The following is a 20,160-nucleotide window of genomic DNA, read 5'->3' as shown; positions in this document are numbered from 1 at the left end:
CAACGAATACCAGCTGATTTGAGCATTGCACTTACTGGGAGAACATAACTCACCCATGACTATTATTTGTATTACGCGACCTGGAATGTTCTTGTACGAAGTCGAGGGGCGCGGAGGGCGGTACAGCGGGTATAGGAACCGGCGCGAGGGGCGCGATAGGCACAGGCGCAGGGGGCACCACCGGCACCGGCGACGTCGGCCGCACCACGCCATTACTACGCGTCACTGACACTCCTGTCAGTCGCACGGACACCGGCGACTTAGGCTCCTCCTCTGTAAACAAAGAACTACGTGTAAGAAAACCACTACTACGTTTAATTTTCTCGAAAACAACCTACGTACGTGTTGTTGACGACGACCGACATGTCAAATCCGTGTCAACCGCTCATCGGTGGCTGCAGTCTGTGGCGGTAAAGTACTAGGCGAACATACCAAGGTAAGAGTTCAACCACGTCGAAACGAAAGGTCGTACACGAGTGAATGAGACGGTTGTACTACTTCAGCCTGTTCTCCTACAATATTTTAAAAGGGGCTTAATGTCCTTACTAATAAAGTTCATTTTCGTTTGTATTCAAAAATATTTTTGGACAAAAAGCGAAGACAGCATGTTTGAATCGAGCTGAGTAAAAGAGATAGAAAACAAAGGCGTGGTTTATGGAATGACGTAAAATAAAACAGAGTAAGCACGCCAGTTTTTTGACATTACTAGTTGCTACGCCGAAAATCAGCTGCTCATCGACTCGTGCAGTCTAACCCGAAAGGCCGTTCGTAACGTTATATACGTTACGAACGTATATGACGACTTTGTAGAACTAGTCTTGCGAAAACTGCATACGTGCTTAAAACATACATAAATGATTCATTACGTTAAATGGTCATTAACACTAAACAATTTAATGCAATTAGTAAATAATCATTACATTCTTCGATTATGATGAATTATTTTTAAAGTTGAAGGTAAATTTTGCGTCAGTCTAATATCTATGCGTAATCAAATTACACAATGACTGTTATCGCTGCTGTAGTGTAGAGTCGGAAAAACATTTCAATATTTCCACATTAATATAAAGGGATAAATTATTAAATATATTATTTTACTATATTAATGTTTAATCATATTTTTTTTTTTTTATAAAATCAAATGCATTTACTACATTATTTAAAACTTGTTAATATGATCACTCACAGTAATCGTTTTGTTTATGTTAACTACAATAAAAAATAATAATTATGAACTTTATACGGATTAGAACTGTCACATAAACATCGAATCAAAGTTATCATTTATTTTTTCAAAATAGATACTACTGGTGGTAGGGCTTTGTGCAAGCTCGTCTGGGTAGGTACCACCCACTCATCAGATATTCTACCGCAAAACAGCAATACTTGATATTGTTGTGTTCCGGTTTGAAGGGTGAGTGAGCCAGTGTAATTACAGGCACAAGGGACATAAAATCTTAGATCCCAAGGTTGGTGGCGCATTGGCTATAAGCAATGGTTGACATTTCTTACAATGCCAATGTCTAAGGGCGTTTGGTGACCACTTACCATCAGGTGGCCCATATGCTCGTCCACCTTCCTATTCTATAAAAAAAAAAATACGTATACATATAATCACTTAAAATTGAACTGAGATGGGCCAGTATTGCGGATTCAAGTCCCGACAACATACCCACTACACATAAGTGTACCCACTAACCCATAATGGAGCGTGGCTAAATTAACTCCACACCCTCTTAAGAGAGATTATATTATAGGGGATATTTTACAAGCGTCAACTTTACCTAAAATTGTTTCCTGTATTATGTATACCTAATTTTACGGGACGGATCCCGCACGTTAATTGAGCGAATCTCGCGAGATCAACGTGATTACGTAAAATAATTTCAAAATCAAACAAACAGAATTTGTATTTAGATAAGGGTGTCAATATTACCATAGAGGGAGCCAGTCATGGTAAACAGAGGTCGACTCATCAAGATAGTAACAGTTGTAGTAGTCGTGGTAGTAGTAGAAGTAGTAACAGTAGTGTTATGACAATGACACTAAAATATTCTCACTTTGAGAACAAAATCATGACATTAACGTAGAAAGTAAAGTAATTGATCGTGAATGATGTTATAACTATCACAGTTGAAATGGCATAGTTTCGGTTTTTCAAGAGACGACGACGATGTGAGCCTTGAAGAAGAACAACCACGGAACTGAAAAAAATCCTTAAAAAGACATTCTAACTCGCCCCTACGATAGCGGCATTGATTCTATCAATCAAAACTTGTCATTTCATCTTGTTAAAGAAGAAACGGATCGAGACAGACCTTGACATGGAGATAATTCGATAGTATTAACGAATTCCGGATACCGGTCTGAATAAATATATGGACCCGTAGAACTAAGCACTCCCAATTACGAAAATATAAGTCTTAAAAGTGTGTGCACGATAACATTCTCATGTTACAACGTTGATCAGGCGTCCAAATTAATGATAGATAACGCAATTAAAAAATGCCGTCTTTATACTGTTACAAGATTAAAGTTTTGTAGTCTGTGGAATAATAAACGTAAAATCTTGAATGAGTGAATACGTAAATTCCCATACTATTAAATAAAAACAACGCCTAGTTTAATGTAATATTTAGAAGCTCGAATTAAAACCAACATTATTTACCGCACAACACCTATATATTTGTAAATACAGAAGAATTATTCAGAATACTTTATAATTTTTTTTCAGCCTTTTACCGTTCACTGCTGGACGAAAGCCTCCCCCATAGAAGGCCAACCATCCCGATCTTGGGCAGTCCGCATCCATCCCGAACCTGCCACCTTTTTTAAATCATCGGCCCATCTTGTCACAGGGCGTCCTACACTACGTTTGCCTAAGCGTGGTCTCGGTGGCTCCATCGGCCATAATAATACATTTATAAAATAATCAATATTAAATTTGATTATTTTCCCTTGATTAATTTATTCGAAACATTTTAACCTTTTTTTTCATAATGAAAAAAAAAGTAATTTAAATAACAAAGCGATATTCTATGGCTTTTACGTTTACAAAGAAGAAAAGGAAAACAGGGATCACTGGGTGGTTGGTTACTGACCTGTTGTTTTAATACGTTTAAATTTGAATAGGTAAAATGTCTAAGAAATGGTACCGTCCCATAAGGCTCGTGAACTCATGACTTTGAATAACAATTTCAACTTTGGATAGTAACCATTTTTTAATACATTTAAATAATTAACTCATTATAAATCAAATCAAAATATACTTTATTTCAAATGATTAATTTTAATAGATATTAAATTAAACCGTTTCTTTTTTGTTTGACTTTGCCTGAATAAAATTAGTTATGTATTATTATAATAATAATAAGCAAAGCGATCTATCCATACATATATTTTACCTTTGCGTTACCTTACCTTAAATTAACACAACTGATGAAAATTCGTAAGTCTATAACGGCAAGAAAACCCTTAAAATAATTTTGGCATTGTGTAAAATTATTATTATTATTTGACCATTCATTATGTGTAGATAAAAAAGACCTCAACAATTAAATATTGAAAAGATATATAAACATACTACTACTATTCTACAAAATGTTTTAATGAATACAAAAATAGTGGTTTTTTTTTGTAGAAAGTACTGTTTTAATACATAAATCGTAGTAAAAAGTTACAGTTCTGTGAAAAAGTGATCATCTGATTAAATATTTCTCCTCAATGATACCAAGGCGACCAAACTGTTTTAACAGAGGTCAACGAATAACAACGGTTCTAGTCGAATTAATTTCAATGCGATTTTAAAAACAACATTTATGAGACGTAATTTAGTCAGATTAATTCTTATATGAAAGTATTATTTATTCATGATATGTCTACGATTTTCTTTAACCATCGCCAATATTACCTCTTAACGTTTTAAACATCTTACTTATCTTATAAAAACAAATGAATGATATAAAATGTTATGGCGTAATAGCTTCTGTCTGTTGCACTCCACTAGGATAGCATGTCCAAACAGGAGCTACGGTCGAGTCTACTCGTGCGTCATAATCGAACTTCACTCGATTGTCGTAGGCGTTTATGGCGTAGTCCGGTGGTTGAGATTCAGCAAAAAATAGTGATATTGGCATTTCGAAGATAAGGACAGATGAAAATAAAAATGTTTTTATTATTAAATATTTAATTTTATTTAACAATATAATTTTATTATGCTTCAAATTTTATTTAATACCCCTATAGGTAAAGCGTTTTATTGAAAAATCAAACAGGAATGGGAGTCTCCAAATCTAATTAGGTACATCATAAATTGTTCGATAAATTAAAAAGTGCCTCCTAGTTTGTATGATGTCCTGGTAAAACTAGCGCATGGCGCCGCGCGAAGTTGCCAATTCTTCGAAAATCGCAGAAATTTGTTCCATTAACTAGTTTTTTTTTTAAATAAGATAGCGGACCTTCCATAATATAAAATTATAAACAATCATAATTTACTATAATTTATGCCGTCGTGTTATCCAAGTGCTTTGAATTGCTAAAGACGACGAGCCCGGATGAATCCACAAGATAAGACGACTGACGGACTATATTATTGCAATTGGAACAATGGTTGCTTTGCCTTTTGGCGATGGCGCAGAGAAGTGGGGATTAGCGCGAGGCCAAAATGGATAGAACATAATATGGAGTGGGGAGGTCCAGGTCGACACGTGACAGACAGTTACATGAAGCGAGTATAAGCTGCGACCGTCCTTGTATATTTTTTCGTAACAAAATGCGTGTTTATTTGTTATTATAAAATATCTACAAAATAACAGTACGTACTATAAAAACATTTTGACATAACGATATTAATTGTTATTAATGTTCAACCTATGAATTGACGTCGAAAAATTTCTCTTTTTTTTCGTTATCAAATATAAAAATATGTACTTATATGAAAGCAAATAAACTACAAATGACAGGAAAAATGTTGCTTGCCAATAATATTTTTATCGTAATGTCAACAACCTCGCTTTTGCGCTCTACATTTATGACGTTCTTTTACTAATCAGCACGTGTAAGAATTATTTTTGTTATCTGAATAGCCTGAATATAATATAATAATATTATGTCAGCGCGGCCAATACTTACCTATCTATAAAGTGTGAAATATAAAAGCATTGTGTGTTTATTTTACAAATAAATAAAGACAGCGATCATTTAACTTAGATGGCCGAAAGCTGTGACGCGGTTATCTTTATAAAGAAAGTTATACGCTTCACCGTTCGATTATATTTAGAATCTTAACAGCCTTTATAAAAATGTTGCTATTTTTATTTACTAAAATTAAGTTAAATAAAATAATTTCGAGATATATTTCAACTTATTTTCTTACAATCTGTAATCGCATACCAAATATTTCAATTACTTTTTTAAACAGATTAAAAAAGTAGGACATGAAGGAATGGCTTTTAGATGAAATACGATTTTGATACCTGACTGAGTCCGGACAGTAAAAACAGTACAATAACAAGCTGTAAATGTCCCACTGCTGGGCTAAGGCCTCCTCTCCCTTTTTGAGGATGCGGGTTGGTGGAATTCACATGTGGAAGAATTTCAGTGAAATTAGACACATGCAGGTTACCTTGCCCGGTTTGAACCCACGATCATCGGTTAAGTTCACGCGGTCTTACAACTAGGCCATCTCGGCTATGAGTCCGGACCTTCCCTTTTAAGACAATATAATTGCCATATACCTTAGAAATTACTTTAATCAATAGTTATGATAATATGGAGTTTAAACAACATGAAGTATAATTTATTTATTCGTATCATTACCGTTTAAAACTTTCCTTTTTTTCAAAGTCCTTCGAATAAAGCAAAATGCTAAACAAACTAAACGCAAGAGCCAAAATCAATTTTGTAAAGGCATTTTATTTTGTTTTATATGTATTTATTACAAAATATGTTAATAGTTTACGTATATTGTTCAAAGTACTTGCAGAAGTCTTGAATGAAAGATATTTTGATTCATTTGTTTAATTTTTAAATGCGTCAAAGTAATCTGCAGATTTATCAGGCGCATTAAGAAGTGTTTAATGTGTCTGCTAATTAAAGTCTAAAAACGTGTTCTAGAAGCTCAATGGGATATAGTTGATATCTTCAACTAGTCCTCGATAATTTACACGTCAATGAGACGATTTCAAAACACGATGCAGCAAATATAGTAAGTACATGATACCAAGGGCCAACAGTTATGTAAGGTATTTGTAATAGTTTGTATGTGTATCTGAGAAAACCTTGCAATTTATGATAGTTACAATAGAACAAAAGCGATCGTATTTACGTCAATACTAAAAACATGAAAATTAATATAGATTTCTTTCACTTGTTTTTAAAAGATACTTTTAATCGCCAACTTCCACTACAAAAATGTTTCAATTTTTATTTAACATTTATAGAATATTTTTTTTATATCAAATACGTTTGTTTATCAATTTTATGGCAAGGTTTGTTTGTTATTGTCGTATTAACAATAATAAGTGTTCTATCAAGAGCAGTGGTGTGGATTTAAGCAATATATTTATTATATATATATGATCCATCAAAATAAATATCTTCATAATTTTATTGGATTATAACAATAATACTTTCCATGTGATCTTAAATATTTTCCATATAATAATGTTGATACCGTGAATGCACTTAAAATTATACTAAAGATATATTTAACTACAATTTACATAAAATTAACTAAACATTTCACATTTAAATTAATCTAATTTAGGTTAGTTTGCAAAATTAGTATAGACGTATTATTCGTGATGTAAACACGTAGTAGGTATACAGATTCGTACGGGCGACGGGCGTCGATTTGTAACCCGGTGGGTGGCAGCTTTAGAAACTTCTATTACGCAACACTACAATCAGAGACACTAGTGTTCATCTTTATTAGATTTTAACAGTCCATTTGCGTGTATCGATTACGTATTATATTATTTTTACTCAATGCTTGCCATTTGTTTATGGTAAAAAAAAAAATACTTCACATAATTATGATATGAATAGCTATGTGACTTACTCCATAATATTTATAACTGTGATTTCGATTTTAAGATCATTATTATTTACAGTACAATTTGCGTTTAACAAATATTTAAAAATAAAGAATAAATTGGTATTTGAAAACGTAAAAAATATTCGTTTATTTTTACTTGATGCAAACTTGTTACCCTTAAGTAGACTTGCACGACAATATATTTTGTCATATTTTCATTTGAGCAAATAGATAAGCTAACGAGATTATCGCACTCGATCAATTGTCCGCTCGATTTCTCAAAATAAAAAGTAATGGTATCTTACTCAAGCAAACATAATAATGTATGTACGTACATGTTTATAGCGTTCCATTTTAAAAAAAAGTACATTAACCATACATTTACGTTGTGCTCACGAACCACAATGTGTTGTCACGAGTCTGTCTCCGTTATTGGCATTTATAAAACTAATTCAATAATATGGGTTTATGGTTTTTTTTGTAATACACAATTTCAAACCTATGAAATGGAGAAGCATTTTAAAGTGCAATCGAGTATTAGTTTAACTTACCCAAATACTCTTTGATCCATTTCTTTTTAGGAGGTCTTGCAATTTTTTGCGTGTCCTTCGCTTCTTCTTTAACCGGACTTTGAGTGGTCGATGTGGAAGGATTTTCAGTCGTTGGTGACAGGGGTGCAGATGTTAGAGAAGCTATTACTGGATGCGGGTGTCCATAGCCGTTAATATTGTGACCGTTTTGTTGAAATTGTTGATAAGTCTTTAGCATAATAGGGATCGGCTCAACTATACTGCCAAATTCTGTTTCCCTAGTATTTATAGCAATAGTATGTAGCGTGTCTGAGTAGAAGGCCTCCCTGGGCGCATTCATTGTGTCATATAGCTCCGGCTCAGCACCACGTCCCCGGTAACTGGCAGTGACCAAATTGGCTTTAATTTCCATGAATATACCCATCCTTTTTTCGGCACAATAATTTTTAAATTCGCACTTCACTAGTCCTCATTGTTACAAATTCAATGTTAATAACTCACATAGTCAAATTATTTATATATATATATATATTTAATTTGCTATTTTATTCACTTTTTAACATATCACCTGCACACAAAATTGCGTAAATTTATAAGGGTGCGTTAGCGAGGGTCGTTTACCTATTAGTAGTTTACGAAACGATAGAGTTAAAAATGGTTGAAAGACCGCAAGTTTTATGTATAAATTATTACTTTTTCTCAAAACAGTTTACACAATAACTTTTAGAACAAGCCATATAATATCTTCGACCTAAGATATAAGCAACTTTGCAAGATTAATCAAATTCACGGTAGCTAACAATGAACAACAATGTATTCAAACTTAAATAAATAATTGCCGATTAAGAAATTGTTTTATTTAACTTTAATTAACATGATTTTTTATTTGCTTGCCTTTCCAGTCATATATAATTTTGTCATCAACCAATTATTTACAACTGAAATATACATAGATACATACGCAATAATATATTAAATAGTTCTTCCTTAGTAACTAAATGATATATAATTCCTACATAATGTCAAATAGCCTTTCAATAAAATGTACCTAAAGACTTATAAATTTAATAATTTGCAATATATTTTGATTTAAGCAAATTTTTTTATAGTATACTCCGTACGATTAGCGTGAAACATATTTTCTACATGAACGCAGAGAGCGCTATGAGCACGAACATGTACGAGAGAGATAGTAACATTAGAATGGGCGAGATGTCATGCTCATGTGGCTCGAAGGCCAGCGCCACTGATAGTGTCGATGTGTTCAACAAGTGAGGGGGGAGGACGGCATGCACAGTCGCATGGAGCTACGGGCACGTGCACTTGCCTCCCGCCCTCCACTTCGCACTCCGACGTCAACGCAATAGTAACTGTTATCTCTACCTCCTCCAGTGGCGTGTTGCCCTGGTACATAAAGCAACCGAATTGGCAGACATTTTCGATTCAAAGGTGAAATTTTTTGTATGTCAGTAAATTTTGTAAGTATAGTGTAAAAAAATAGTTGGGAGTCGCGAAAATAGCACATAGTAGCTAGTGTACCTGTTACATAAAATGCAGAAAAAACTGTTGTTTTGGTTTATGAACCTATAACATTATTGTTAGTCAGGTCTAATGTGTACGTGCTGGGCGGTGCTCATGTCGATGAAAACACGTTGAATGGGGCAACATTGTTTGAAATATTAAACAAACAATAGTTAATGCTGATTACTCTTGCGTAGTTCGATTAACACATGATCTCTTAATAAGATTAGATTTAGAAAATATTAGGGTCATTTAAAATCACTTCTACATGTTACAATATGTTTGTTTTTTAAATACACGATATATTATATATAATACAATAATACTAATATGAATACTGACTCATTTATATAAATACCACAATTATTTTAAACTCACAAAAATCAAAACATTAAACAGTTAACATAGTATATATATATCGGCTCGAGTGTAAACGTATTTGTTACGTAACTAAGACTGGCGGACACGTGTATGTGTTTATATGTTATATAAGTGCTTCGTTACTCTTACTATGATTTGTAAAATATTATAGTTCAATCCATTAGAAGTTTTATAAAGACCAAACAAAAAAGAATATGAACAAGTTAAATATTTATGTTTTCGTGCTAAATTACACTACACTAACATTAAGCCAGAATGAATAATACAACAGAATTTGAACGTACGGATTCCATACTAAGAGTCGAGCAATAATAATACTTTTTTTTATATAATAACGTAATGTTTCTCGTTGTTATCTCAAAATAAACTAGGTTCCAATGAGTAATTGTAATAATAATTATAATTATTAAAGGCTAAATTCACTTATTAAAAGACATTAGTGCTTTATTCATTAAAACCCATTCATTGTTTTCAAAGTCATACGCGCACATATAACCACTAATCAGTGAAAAAAAAATCTTTTTTATTAATATCGAGAGTAATTTTAAAGGTTTAAGTCGCCAAATTAAACAATGACATCTACATAAAGTATGTCAGCTTAGTGTTTACAATTCAAAATCATTATATGGTATTATGTACTATGTTGTAGTTGGAATAAACGAATCATATTGACGATTTATTTTTTACAGGATATATAATTCTATAAGTCGCTTCAAATCCTTATTCGTAACAAAATCAGCGCCACAATACTTGGTTTATCAGTAACTATTAGTATAAAGTATGTAGTATAATTTGCAATATGACTATCACAAATGTCAGAACAAAGCAATTTTCTATGTAATGGTAAAACTTTATTCATATGAAACAGTTTGTAAATGCTTTAGTATTAAAAGGTGGAAATGCTTTCACGTATTAATATCTATGGTATGTTCTCCTATTACTATACTGTTGTCAACTTTGACAATCTCACGACTAAACTCATAATAAAAAAAAATCGAAGATTTAGTATTATTGTAAGCATTTTTTTTATAGAATAGGAAGGCGGACGAGCACATGGGCCACCTGATGGTAAGTGGTCACCAACGCCCATAGACATTAGCATTGTAAGAAATGTTAACCCTCGCTTACATCACCAATGCGCCACCAACCTTGGGAACTAAGATGTTATATCTCTTGTGCCTGTAATTACACTGGCTAACTTACCCTTCAAACCGGAACACAACAATACCAAGTACTGCTGTTTTGCGGTAGAATATCTGATGAGTACCCGCTCAGACGAGCTTGCACGAAGCTCTACCACCAGCATTCGTTATTATGAATCTAAAAGTTCTATTTTAAAATTTGCAAATCGACGCGTACTGAAAAAATAGCGTAAATGATAGCGATTTTTTTTATTTTATTTATATTTCTTTTTGTTGTGAATTTAATGAGAAAACTTTAATATATTAATTTTAGTTTCCAATTATGTGAATCGAAAATCATTTATTCTAAATCCGTTAAAATTGATAACGTGCACCGCAGTGTGTTTATTCGTTATCAACATAAAAAAACTAGTACCTAACAAAAAAACGATGTAGACAATTTACTTATACAAATATAATATCCTTCCTAATAGACTGTGCTGTCTATGGGAGGAAATTATTTCAAATGTTTTTTAGCATTGACATTTTGGCTTTATATATAATGTTTGCTGTTCGTTTTTAATATGGAGAAATAAAATACATAAATACTACTAACCTAGAAATTAAAGTAGTTTTGAAATGCCTTTGTTTGTACTTTGTTATATTGCATATTATGCAATATTAATAATATAAATTAATTACTTTGACTTTCTGCTGACACCTGATTTATAAGAACATCAATTTTTATCGACTTCGGCTATCATTAACTAAAATACGATTTTACTAATAAAATGCTATAGCAATCGGCCGGTTTTTTTTGCGAGATGTACCAACAGTTTCAACTGCGTCAATTCTTGTAAATACCAATACTTGCTTGATTTATACATGGTGGTTGCTTGCCTATTGCACTGTTAATGCTTGGCTGATTACTAATTGTAGCCAAAAATTGTATAATTTTATAATCTTTCTCTTAAAACAGATAGCCAAGTGCAAAAACATTTAAAAGTGGGTGAAAATTGATTTGCATGATTCAAACATCGTGTGTACAAAGATAATTATTAGTTTACCATATAAGTTTTAACATTATGTACAGTGAGTCAATTTGTTTTAATATTGAGCAATTATTTTATATTGTCCTAACTACTCCTAACGTAAAGCATGGTAAAGAAAAACTGTCTTGGATGAATTTCATTTATTTTATATTAGTACCGCACCTGTTGTTCCTATAAAAATGTATTTAAAAATACCTTAATTAGTAGTATTTGTTGACCTCCGATTAATAAAAAGAAGCCTTAGTGTCACCATTTTGTTGGATTTGCTTACTAAGACCCCAGAGTGCCCAAGAGTTTAAATTTAAAATATCTTTAGTTTCCATAAGGACTTTAAATCCATAAAGCACTACTACACCATACAACCTGTAAACTATTATGGAGAAAAAAATAGCAACTTACAAGAGAAGTTACAATCTTTTCACTGAATATTTTATTTTGAACGTAGCAATGGAGACATTTTAAATAAACTGCATTGCATTGTATTTTTTTTACCGTAGTAAACCCTGACTTACGATGTTTTTGTATCAGGTATAAGATAAAAATACAGTATTTAACAGGCTATGATTGTAATTCAAAATCATATGATCATTTGCGTACAAAAGAAATAAATACAATCAGGTCAATTTATGTATGAAATTTAATCATGTATAAATAAAATCATGTATATATCAAATATGTGCATTTATACTCATTTAAATCGAAAAATATATATAATGTAGAACAAAATGCATCATTTTGAAAAAAAAACTAAGAAAACAACACAAGGAAGGATTGTCTCCCATTAACTTCATTTTTTTCTAAAATAAATAAAATCATGTTTTATTTTCAGGCAGCGATTGAAATTTAAATCGAAATAAGTATTATTCTAATTATTTTGATTAAAAAAAAAAAACAAAACATATTTACTATAATTTGAGCAAATTATATAAGTTCTTTTCATACAACATATAATAATTTTTTTCACAATTAATGATCTGGTATGTGCTTTATACCGTTATTATATTTATTAAGACTGTCCTACGATGTTATTTGTCTTTAAACAAGTTGCATATAATTTATATTTAATTCATACGATATATAACAGTTATAACAAATTCTAAGTACATAGGATTATACTATATACCGTCTGATTAGAAATACTTTTACTTATAACATTGGTTTATTTGTTTTACTATTGTAATCATAGTGTTTATTAATATATGTCTGCATTAGTGCGTTTAAGTCGAGAAATGTCGACATGGACTAACGAAATTTCTCTGTCAATGGCATCCTTATAGCAAACTACATGAACAATTAAAGATCCATTTGGTTGGTGTAGTTCAGAAAAAAACTTTTAGATACATTTTAATCTATCAACGAAAAGAAAACAAAGAGCGTACGAATTCTGCCTTTGTGATAATATTGTATATGTAAAGTTGAATTAAGATAAAATAACTTGTATCCGATAACATTTTTGGAACGTCAAATAGCAATAACAAAATATGTATATTCAGCGCACACGACGGGCGAAAATGTTCATAGGTGAAATACTTGAAATGATGGTTTCATAGCGATTTCATTGTTTTACGTTAATCTCGCAAAAATATTTTAAATAATATTTTATTCGTAATTGAAAATATAACTCTGTCAGAGTATCTTAAATAATAAATACCATTCAAAGGACTAATCAGGCTTCAAGTAATAGTAGGTAAGAAATTACCGGTAAGAATGCTTTATATCTGTTCTAGAATGCGCAAAGTCCAGACAATTCTAGAGTGGTAGCCAGCCCGAGAGATAGAGAGGAGCAGAGGGGACAGCGAGTGCTCCAGTGGTTACCACTTGCTAATTGTCGGCTGCAGCGGACGCGCACGTGGGGCGCGGCGCGCAGGTGCCGCCGACCTCGCGCTATCTCGTCTCGCCGTTCGAGGTTGCGATGATAACGAACGCTATTTTAATCCGCAACCGCCGGTGCCGTTCGTGACCGTCGCAAACGCACCCACGGATTCACTACGAACTCCCGAAATGGCTGCGCGTCGAAGGCGACCGGAGCTGCAATACGTCACGATATCGGAAAGAGAGAAAGCAGCTCCCGGACACGAAACCGACCAGTGCCGACGAACTCCGCTCGACGACTGAGCGGCCGCCGTTTGCGGATTGTAGAACTTTAACGCGTCTCGGAGGGCAGAGGCGGGAGGAGCGCGACCTCCGAGCCCCGCACCGCGCCACACCGCTCGCCAGCCGCCGCCGAACGAAATCGCGAAGGGGAGGACTGCAGGCGGGGGGCGCGCACGCGGTCGAGCGCAACACTCGCCGCTGCACTGTCTCATTTTACATAACGCTGCACGCCCGACGTCGACACGCGGCGCGTCACATTCGACTACCTCGAAACGAGGTCGCAACAACGGCCGCGCCGCGATACACCTACAGAATGTTAAGAGCAGCGCAGCGATAGCTGTTGGTGATGAAACGGCGGCATTAGCACGCCGATGACGTGTTTGAAGAGTTAGTCGGTCACCGGCGGAGTCACTGAACCTCGACGGCGGCGAATAAGGTGAATGGAACGTTGCAACCGAATCGGGTTGTGTTGGCGACGGTGCGAATGTAGAAGTCCACCGTGTCCCGCACTTCGCTCCTTATGCACAATATCGTTAAACTTTCTAATAAAAGACGTTTAAGTGACAACGCCGATGCACTGGTACTAACATTCACAACATTTACAATTTTAGTTTAATATCACATTGATATTGTTAAAAATACAATTATTATGTTAGTAAAATCTATCGCAAACTATGTATTACACAAGCAGAAATGAACAGACTAATTTGCGTGTCAATGCGAGCGCTAATTTGACTAATAGGATTTCTATATTATGTTATACGATACTAGTACATGAGCACTGTTTTCCTCCTACGCCATGGCCCAAGACACATGTTTGTACATTGTTCTTTTGAATATATAAAGAATAATTTGTACACAATTTATTTAATGTTAAATCATAATATAACCGCCGTAACGGAACTTGCGGAAGTAAATAAATACTTTCTATATTTTACTAGACTTAGATGTAATCCATGCAAAAATATTACATATTTAAAATAATTCTAGAAAAATTTAAAACTTTTCAAGGCTATTCTTGAACAATGTACTTTTTGCTCACGTACTTCGATGGGTCACGTAATCCTTTGCCGCGAGAAAAAGGAGGGAACGATTATTGTATCGAGTGCAAGTCACAGGAACACATGAATAAGTGGGTGCAGGTACCGATAAGGTCGTGCGAGGGAGGGAGTCGACGCATGCGTGCGACGTCTGACCTTGGCGCGGTGCAGCGTGCAGCCCGGGCTGTCTCCCCCCGGACAAACACCTCTCCCCGCTTCATGTACCTCTTGTAACCACACCTGCCGGTTTAGCAGGTTACGATCCAACCTAGCATCATGTCTAGATTCTATTTTCGGAATACGCGATCTCATGAAATTTGCTCAGTTTCCTTTGACATGATGTGATCAACTTGCTTCAACGTGGCTAAAGACAGAAATTAAATATTGTTGTAATAAATAGATCAAGAAACATTTTTACAATTTTCATCGCTTGATAATCGATATAAACCGCTTAACGACACGGGATTCCAAGTGGAAACGCCATGAAGGGGGGAATCCACCCACCGGAAGTCGAGATACGACTGCGTATCATGCAACGAAAGCTCACTGATTCATGTAACTTTATATGATAAGCATTTAAATTCTTCTACAAAATATGTTTTTTTAAATACATACAATATTTGTTATTTATGTAGAATTTTATTCTTGGTTGGTTAATTTGTACTTACGTACTTGTGTATTAGTTCAAAAGTTACATTTAAAAATATATTCTTAACACTATGGATTTTTTTTTTAATATTCAATGTCTAAAATTAACTTTCGTTTTTACAATATTTCCTAGTTTTTTAAATATTTACATCCATGAATATAAGCAAAATAACATATAGGGCATAAGACTCCGCGTATCTTATTTTGTATTCGAGATAAGCAGACATACACATTTTTGTTTATGACTTTCATTAAGTTTTTATGCCTGTGTCAATTGACCTTGAATCGGCCTAGTATATAGTCTAAGTCTATTGTCGAAGTAAAACTATTTAAGTTAGTCCCATAAAAGCTTACTCTTATCTTTAAAAATTGGGTACCTAATATGTAAAATTTTTATTAATTAACATAAATTAATAAATTTCAAAGTTCATAAATTAAAAAATTCATGTTAACGAAATATTTGACGGTTTATAAATTAAACAACGTTTAAAACTGATGTATATAAGAAGCACCACCTCTAAAAAGACCATTCTCATTTGGTTATTTCATGTATTTAAATACAAGTCGGTACCTACTTAGTAGTAATAATCAATAAATGTTCCACTGGGTCTGCTCTTCCATACAGATGGAGATTTAAAGCTAATTTCATTAATTTTGATCCAGATGCAAAAATTATTTTCGCTTTTTTATTGTTGTTTTGTGTAGGTAATAACAGAAGGCATCTTATGCCTTTCTAGAAAATGCTAAATTTAATTTGTATAAGGCTCATCTACGTTGTAATAGAACTCTCATATCACAATATCCCTGTATTGAATCAATGACATCCTAAACGAAACAATAATCTTAAGCAAAACTTATATGTTATCATGATACATGTATTTATAAGTACCATTACCAATGGATAATCAGATTCATTTTATGGAACGCTGTAAGTCCGAAGCTACACATTAGTGCAAAACTTTCGTCGCCCCATATGATTATCGACGTCAGGTTCCCGTGTAGTTGAATACAAAAGAACGCGTTGTCAGTGTAGACGCATATGGCGAGGTCATACAATCCCTTTCACCGTTCTGATCGCCGGGTACTCGTGACGACCTCACTGAAACCTTGGTGATAAGATTCACCGAGCCTTACTTACTGCGTAATTCAGACATACCACCCATCATACATTATATTGTGTATTAAAGTTTTTTTGCCAAAATTTTACGGCTAATAAATGAAGATAGAACATCAATACGCCCAAAGTCAATTCAAATTTACGTCGGCGCGCATTAGTAAAGTATTTCGGGAGAATCAATGATTTGGAAGATTCGTCCAGATATTGACAATTCACTAAACACAGTGAATAAATTATGAATTAAATGATATAATTACTTATTAACCTAATTATATCATTGATTACTCTACTGTGTACACGTTTTGGTTGTGATTGATCTATATTTGTGGTATGAAACTAAATGCATCTTTTCATAAGACTTAAATTGTTATTACTTTGAGGAAAAAAAACAAGATTTCGATATCAGGTATGGCATGGTTCATTGTGATAAAAATAAACCATTTGGCTGATCTTGTAGGGATTCCTACAACTTGCGAAAATATTTTATGCAATTCAATTTTCTTAGACTTGGTTAGCTTATATTGTTTATTTTTATTTATGAATGGGATTTGGATATTATCAATTGAGGTGTAATGTTCCTTACTGTTGTATGTAACAGTATGATCCGGAAATTTGCTCAATCAATAACTGATGACTGTGGCATTTACCCAAACAAGCTTGCACAGAGCATAAATGTTCCCATTAAATATAAATTATATTCCTTTAAGAGCGTAGTATTTTTATATCCGTTCAATATTACACTGGTTACTAATTATTGTTGTTATAGTGAAAATGTTTTTATTGTTCACGACGCTATCATGTTAAACACTGAGTTGTGAGTCGTGTCGTTTATAAATAACAATTACAAAATCACTTAACACTTTAGATTAATTAAAAATTATAACAGAATCTGGCTCCTAGTTTGTCTAATTGGTGAAATATAATTAATAGCGGAAATAAAACGGTTTATTTTGTTTTAATTAATTTAATAGAGATTCAAAACTATATTTGTTTATCACTAATTTTATTCTACCTTTAAAGAAACTAAAGCTGTTTTTTAAGAGTTTTAAATTCGATTACTGCAACAAGTTGGGATTGCAACAAACTTTATTCAATTTATTTTGTAAATCTTATTTTTTTATATAAAAAAACAGCACATTTTGTTAATGTGGCATCGAAAAAATTGCAAATTTTTTTTTTTTTTTATAGAATAGGAAGGTGGACGAGCACGTGGGCCACCTGATGGTAAGTGGTCACCAAACGCCCTTAGACATTGGCATTGTAACAAATTTCAACCATCGCTTATAGCCAATGCGCCACCAACCTTGGGAACTAAGATTTTATGTCCCTTGTGCCTGTAATTACACTGGCTCACTCATCCTTCAAACCGGAACACAACAATATCAAGTATTGCTGTTTTGCGGTAGAATATCTGATGAGTGGGTGGTACCTACCCAGACGAGCTTGCACAAAGCCCTACCACCAGTGTAAATATAAAAGTAGATGCAAATAACCTAAAAATTGCTTACTGCTGTGATAAAGCATCCTGTCCTTTTGAGAAGGTTTAGCTTATACCACTACGCTGCCCAATGTGAGTTGATGGTGGTAACAAAAAACAATTAAATTTAATGTTTGAGTTTTCTCCAAGTTTCATTTTGGTACCTAATACAGGATAAATTACATATTGTTAAAATTCCGTTTTTAAAATTCCCCTTCATTCCATATTACCAAATTTTTACCTTAATTTTTATTAAGGTAAAAATTTGGTGAAGTTGTTATAAAAATTGTTGTAGTTTAAAGTTTTATATTTTATTAATTTATGGCATTTTGCAATTGTTACAAGTTCTCATGTAATGCAAAATTATTAGGATAACTTTCATTTAAAAAAAACACACACACACTATGCATAGTTCAATCCATAATGACGCACCACACTATTTTACAATCGGTACAGTAGACTAATTTCACTGAAGTTCTGCCACATGTGAATTCTACCAACCCGCATTGGAGCAGCGTGGTGGAATAAGCTCCAAACCTTCTCCTCAAAAAGAGGAGAGGAGGCCTTTAGCCCAGCAGTGGGACATTCACAGGCTGTTACGGACAGTAGACTTGTAGTAGGATTAGTGGATTAAACCAACTATAAGAAAAAAAGAAATCAAATGAGGGACATAAATGTTAAAGTTACCAGGGCAGCAGAAATGACGAAGTGGTCTCACAAATAACCAGCCGGTTCATAAATACACGTGTAAAGATGCTTACTTATCGGTAAACGAGATCACGTTAGACACCAGACGAATCGTCCTTGCGTTAAAGTGAAACTATATAAATGATTCTTCTTTTACTTGACAAAGTGTTTTACAAAACATTGTATTAAATTACGAATACGTTAGCTGATTAATTAATAATCTATAATAATACACAGATAAACCCTTACTTAGAACTCGGGTATTGTTTTAATCCTGTAAAGATGAAAATCGCCTTGCATTCAAAAATAACCAGTCGTGTTTATACTTTATCAGTATATTTGAATATTCAACATCTGTACAATATGTTCACCGTCTAACTGAAAGTGCAGAACCATTACCAAATAATGCCTTTGGCTTTATTTTGAAGTTAAGTTTAATAATGTATGGATATCGCAATTAGGATGTTTCGAGTAAACAAGGCAGTCACAGGATGCGTGTGCACATCACGAGTCACCACCCCACTACACCCCGCACTCTGCGCTGCACCGGCCTCTCCGCTCCCGCCCCGGCCTCGACACGAGGCGATCAGCTGACAGATTGCCCGCATCCAAGTCAGCGTCGCAATCACTGACCAATGCATTACGTTTTAACGCCTTGATTACGTTGTTCTCAACAGACGCAGCGTTGTACGTAAAATAAAAGAAAACGCTCGGTACTTGAATTACGAACGAGTAACCGCTCACTCAACGTGCGCAAATATAGCGTAGGTGTGCGTGTACAAAATGAGTACGATATAACAGAACACATACCCAATATTACTTTAGAGAAAACTATCGTGATGTCATTGCAACTACACACAACTCGCAGTGGAGGCGAACACTGAGAAATAAACTGTTGTGAGCGTCAAGTAGTACCGGGTCGGGATCGGGAATCGCGTGCGAGTGATAGAGACGAGAATCGCTCGCATCTCGGTTCATCGCCTCTGTGTACATTTTGTGTTGAAATACATAGCACTGGCGTTATTCGCTCGCGACGAGGTAGTCTAGGGACGGTCGAGCGATATACTCTCATGAAATTGAATAAAATCACATCGCGTTTTCAATATTCACACAAAAACACAACATGGCATAACTCGACACTCGAGCGAGCGGCTCTCGTAGCCGGCGAATTTCGGGCTTCCTTTGTTTACGTGGGGCGGGGCGGACCGCGGCTGCGTGGCGTTCAAGGTCAAGAGCAGCAGGCGTCAGCCAGCGCAGGGCGCGGGCCCGGGTACACCGCGCACGCTCGCCACTTACCGGCCTGGAGGCGCCTCTCCTGCAGCTCGATGAAGCGCGCCGCCTCGAGCAGCGTGTCGAGGAGGCTCATATCGAGAGCGCGGCACGGCCGCGCGCGGTACGAGCGCGCCCGCTGTCACGCCGCGACTGGCCACGCGCGCCGCAAGCCGCTCACGTGGCC

The 20,160-nt window shown here is 34.6% G+C and overlaps 1 protein-coding gene across 6 annotated transcripts in view; it reads right to left on the bottom strand.

Annotated features, from left to right (window-relative positions):
• The window catches only part of LOC126775504 (max-binding protein MNT-like), a 35,030-nt gene extending 14,870 nt beyond the window's left edge, over window positions 1-20,160 (bottom strand). For 3 of the 6 annotated variants that reach the window (XM_050497484.1, XM_050497481.1, XM_050497485.1), the window contains exons 1-3: window positions 13,341-13,776; window positions 7,588-8,134; window positions 54-273 (exon numbers count right to left, since the gene is read on the bottom strand). In XM_050497484.1, the coding sequence (XP_050353441.1) occupies window positions 54-273; window positions 7,588-7,990 (623 nt within the window). In that variant the 5' untranslated portion in view covers window positions 7,991-8,134; window positions 13,341-13,776. Of the gene's footprint in view, window positions 1-53; window positions 274-7,587; window positions 8,188-13,340; window positions 13,779-20,000 lie in introns of those variants that run through there. The other 3 variants (XM_050497486.1, XM_050497483.1, XM_050497487.1) reach the window with 3 other exon arrangements.

The sequence above is a fragment of the Nymphalis io genome, chromosome 18 (assembly GCF_905147045.1).
Source record: "Nymphalis io chromosome 18, ilAglIoxx1.1, whole genome shotgun sequence".
NCBI lineage: Eukaryota > Metazoa > Arthropoda > Insecta > Lepidoptera > Nymphalidae > Nymphalis > Nymphalis io.
This window is presented reverse-complemented; position numbering and strand designations above follow the sequence as displayed.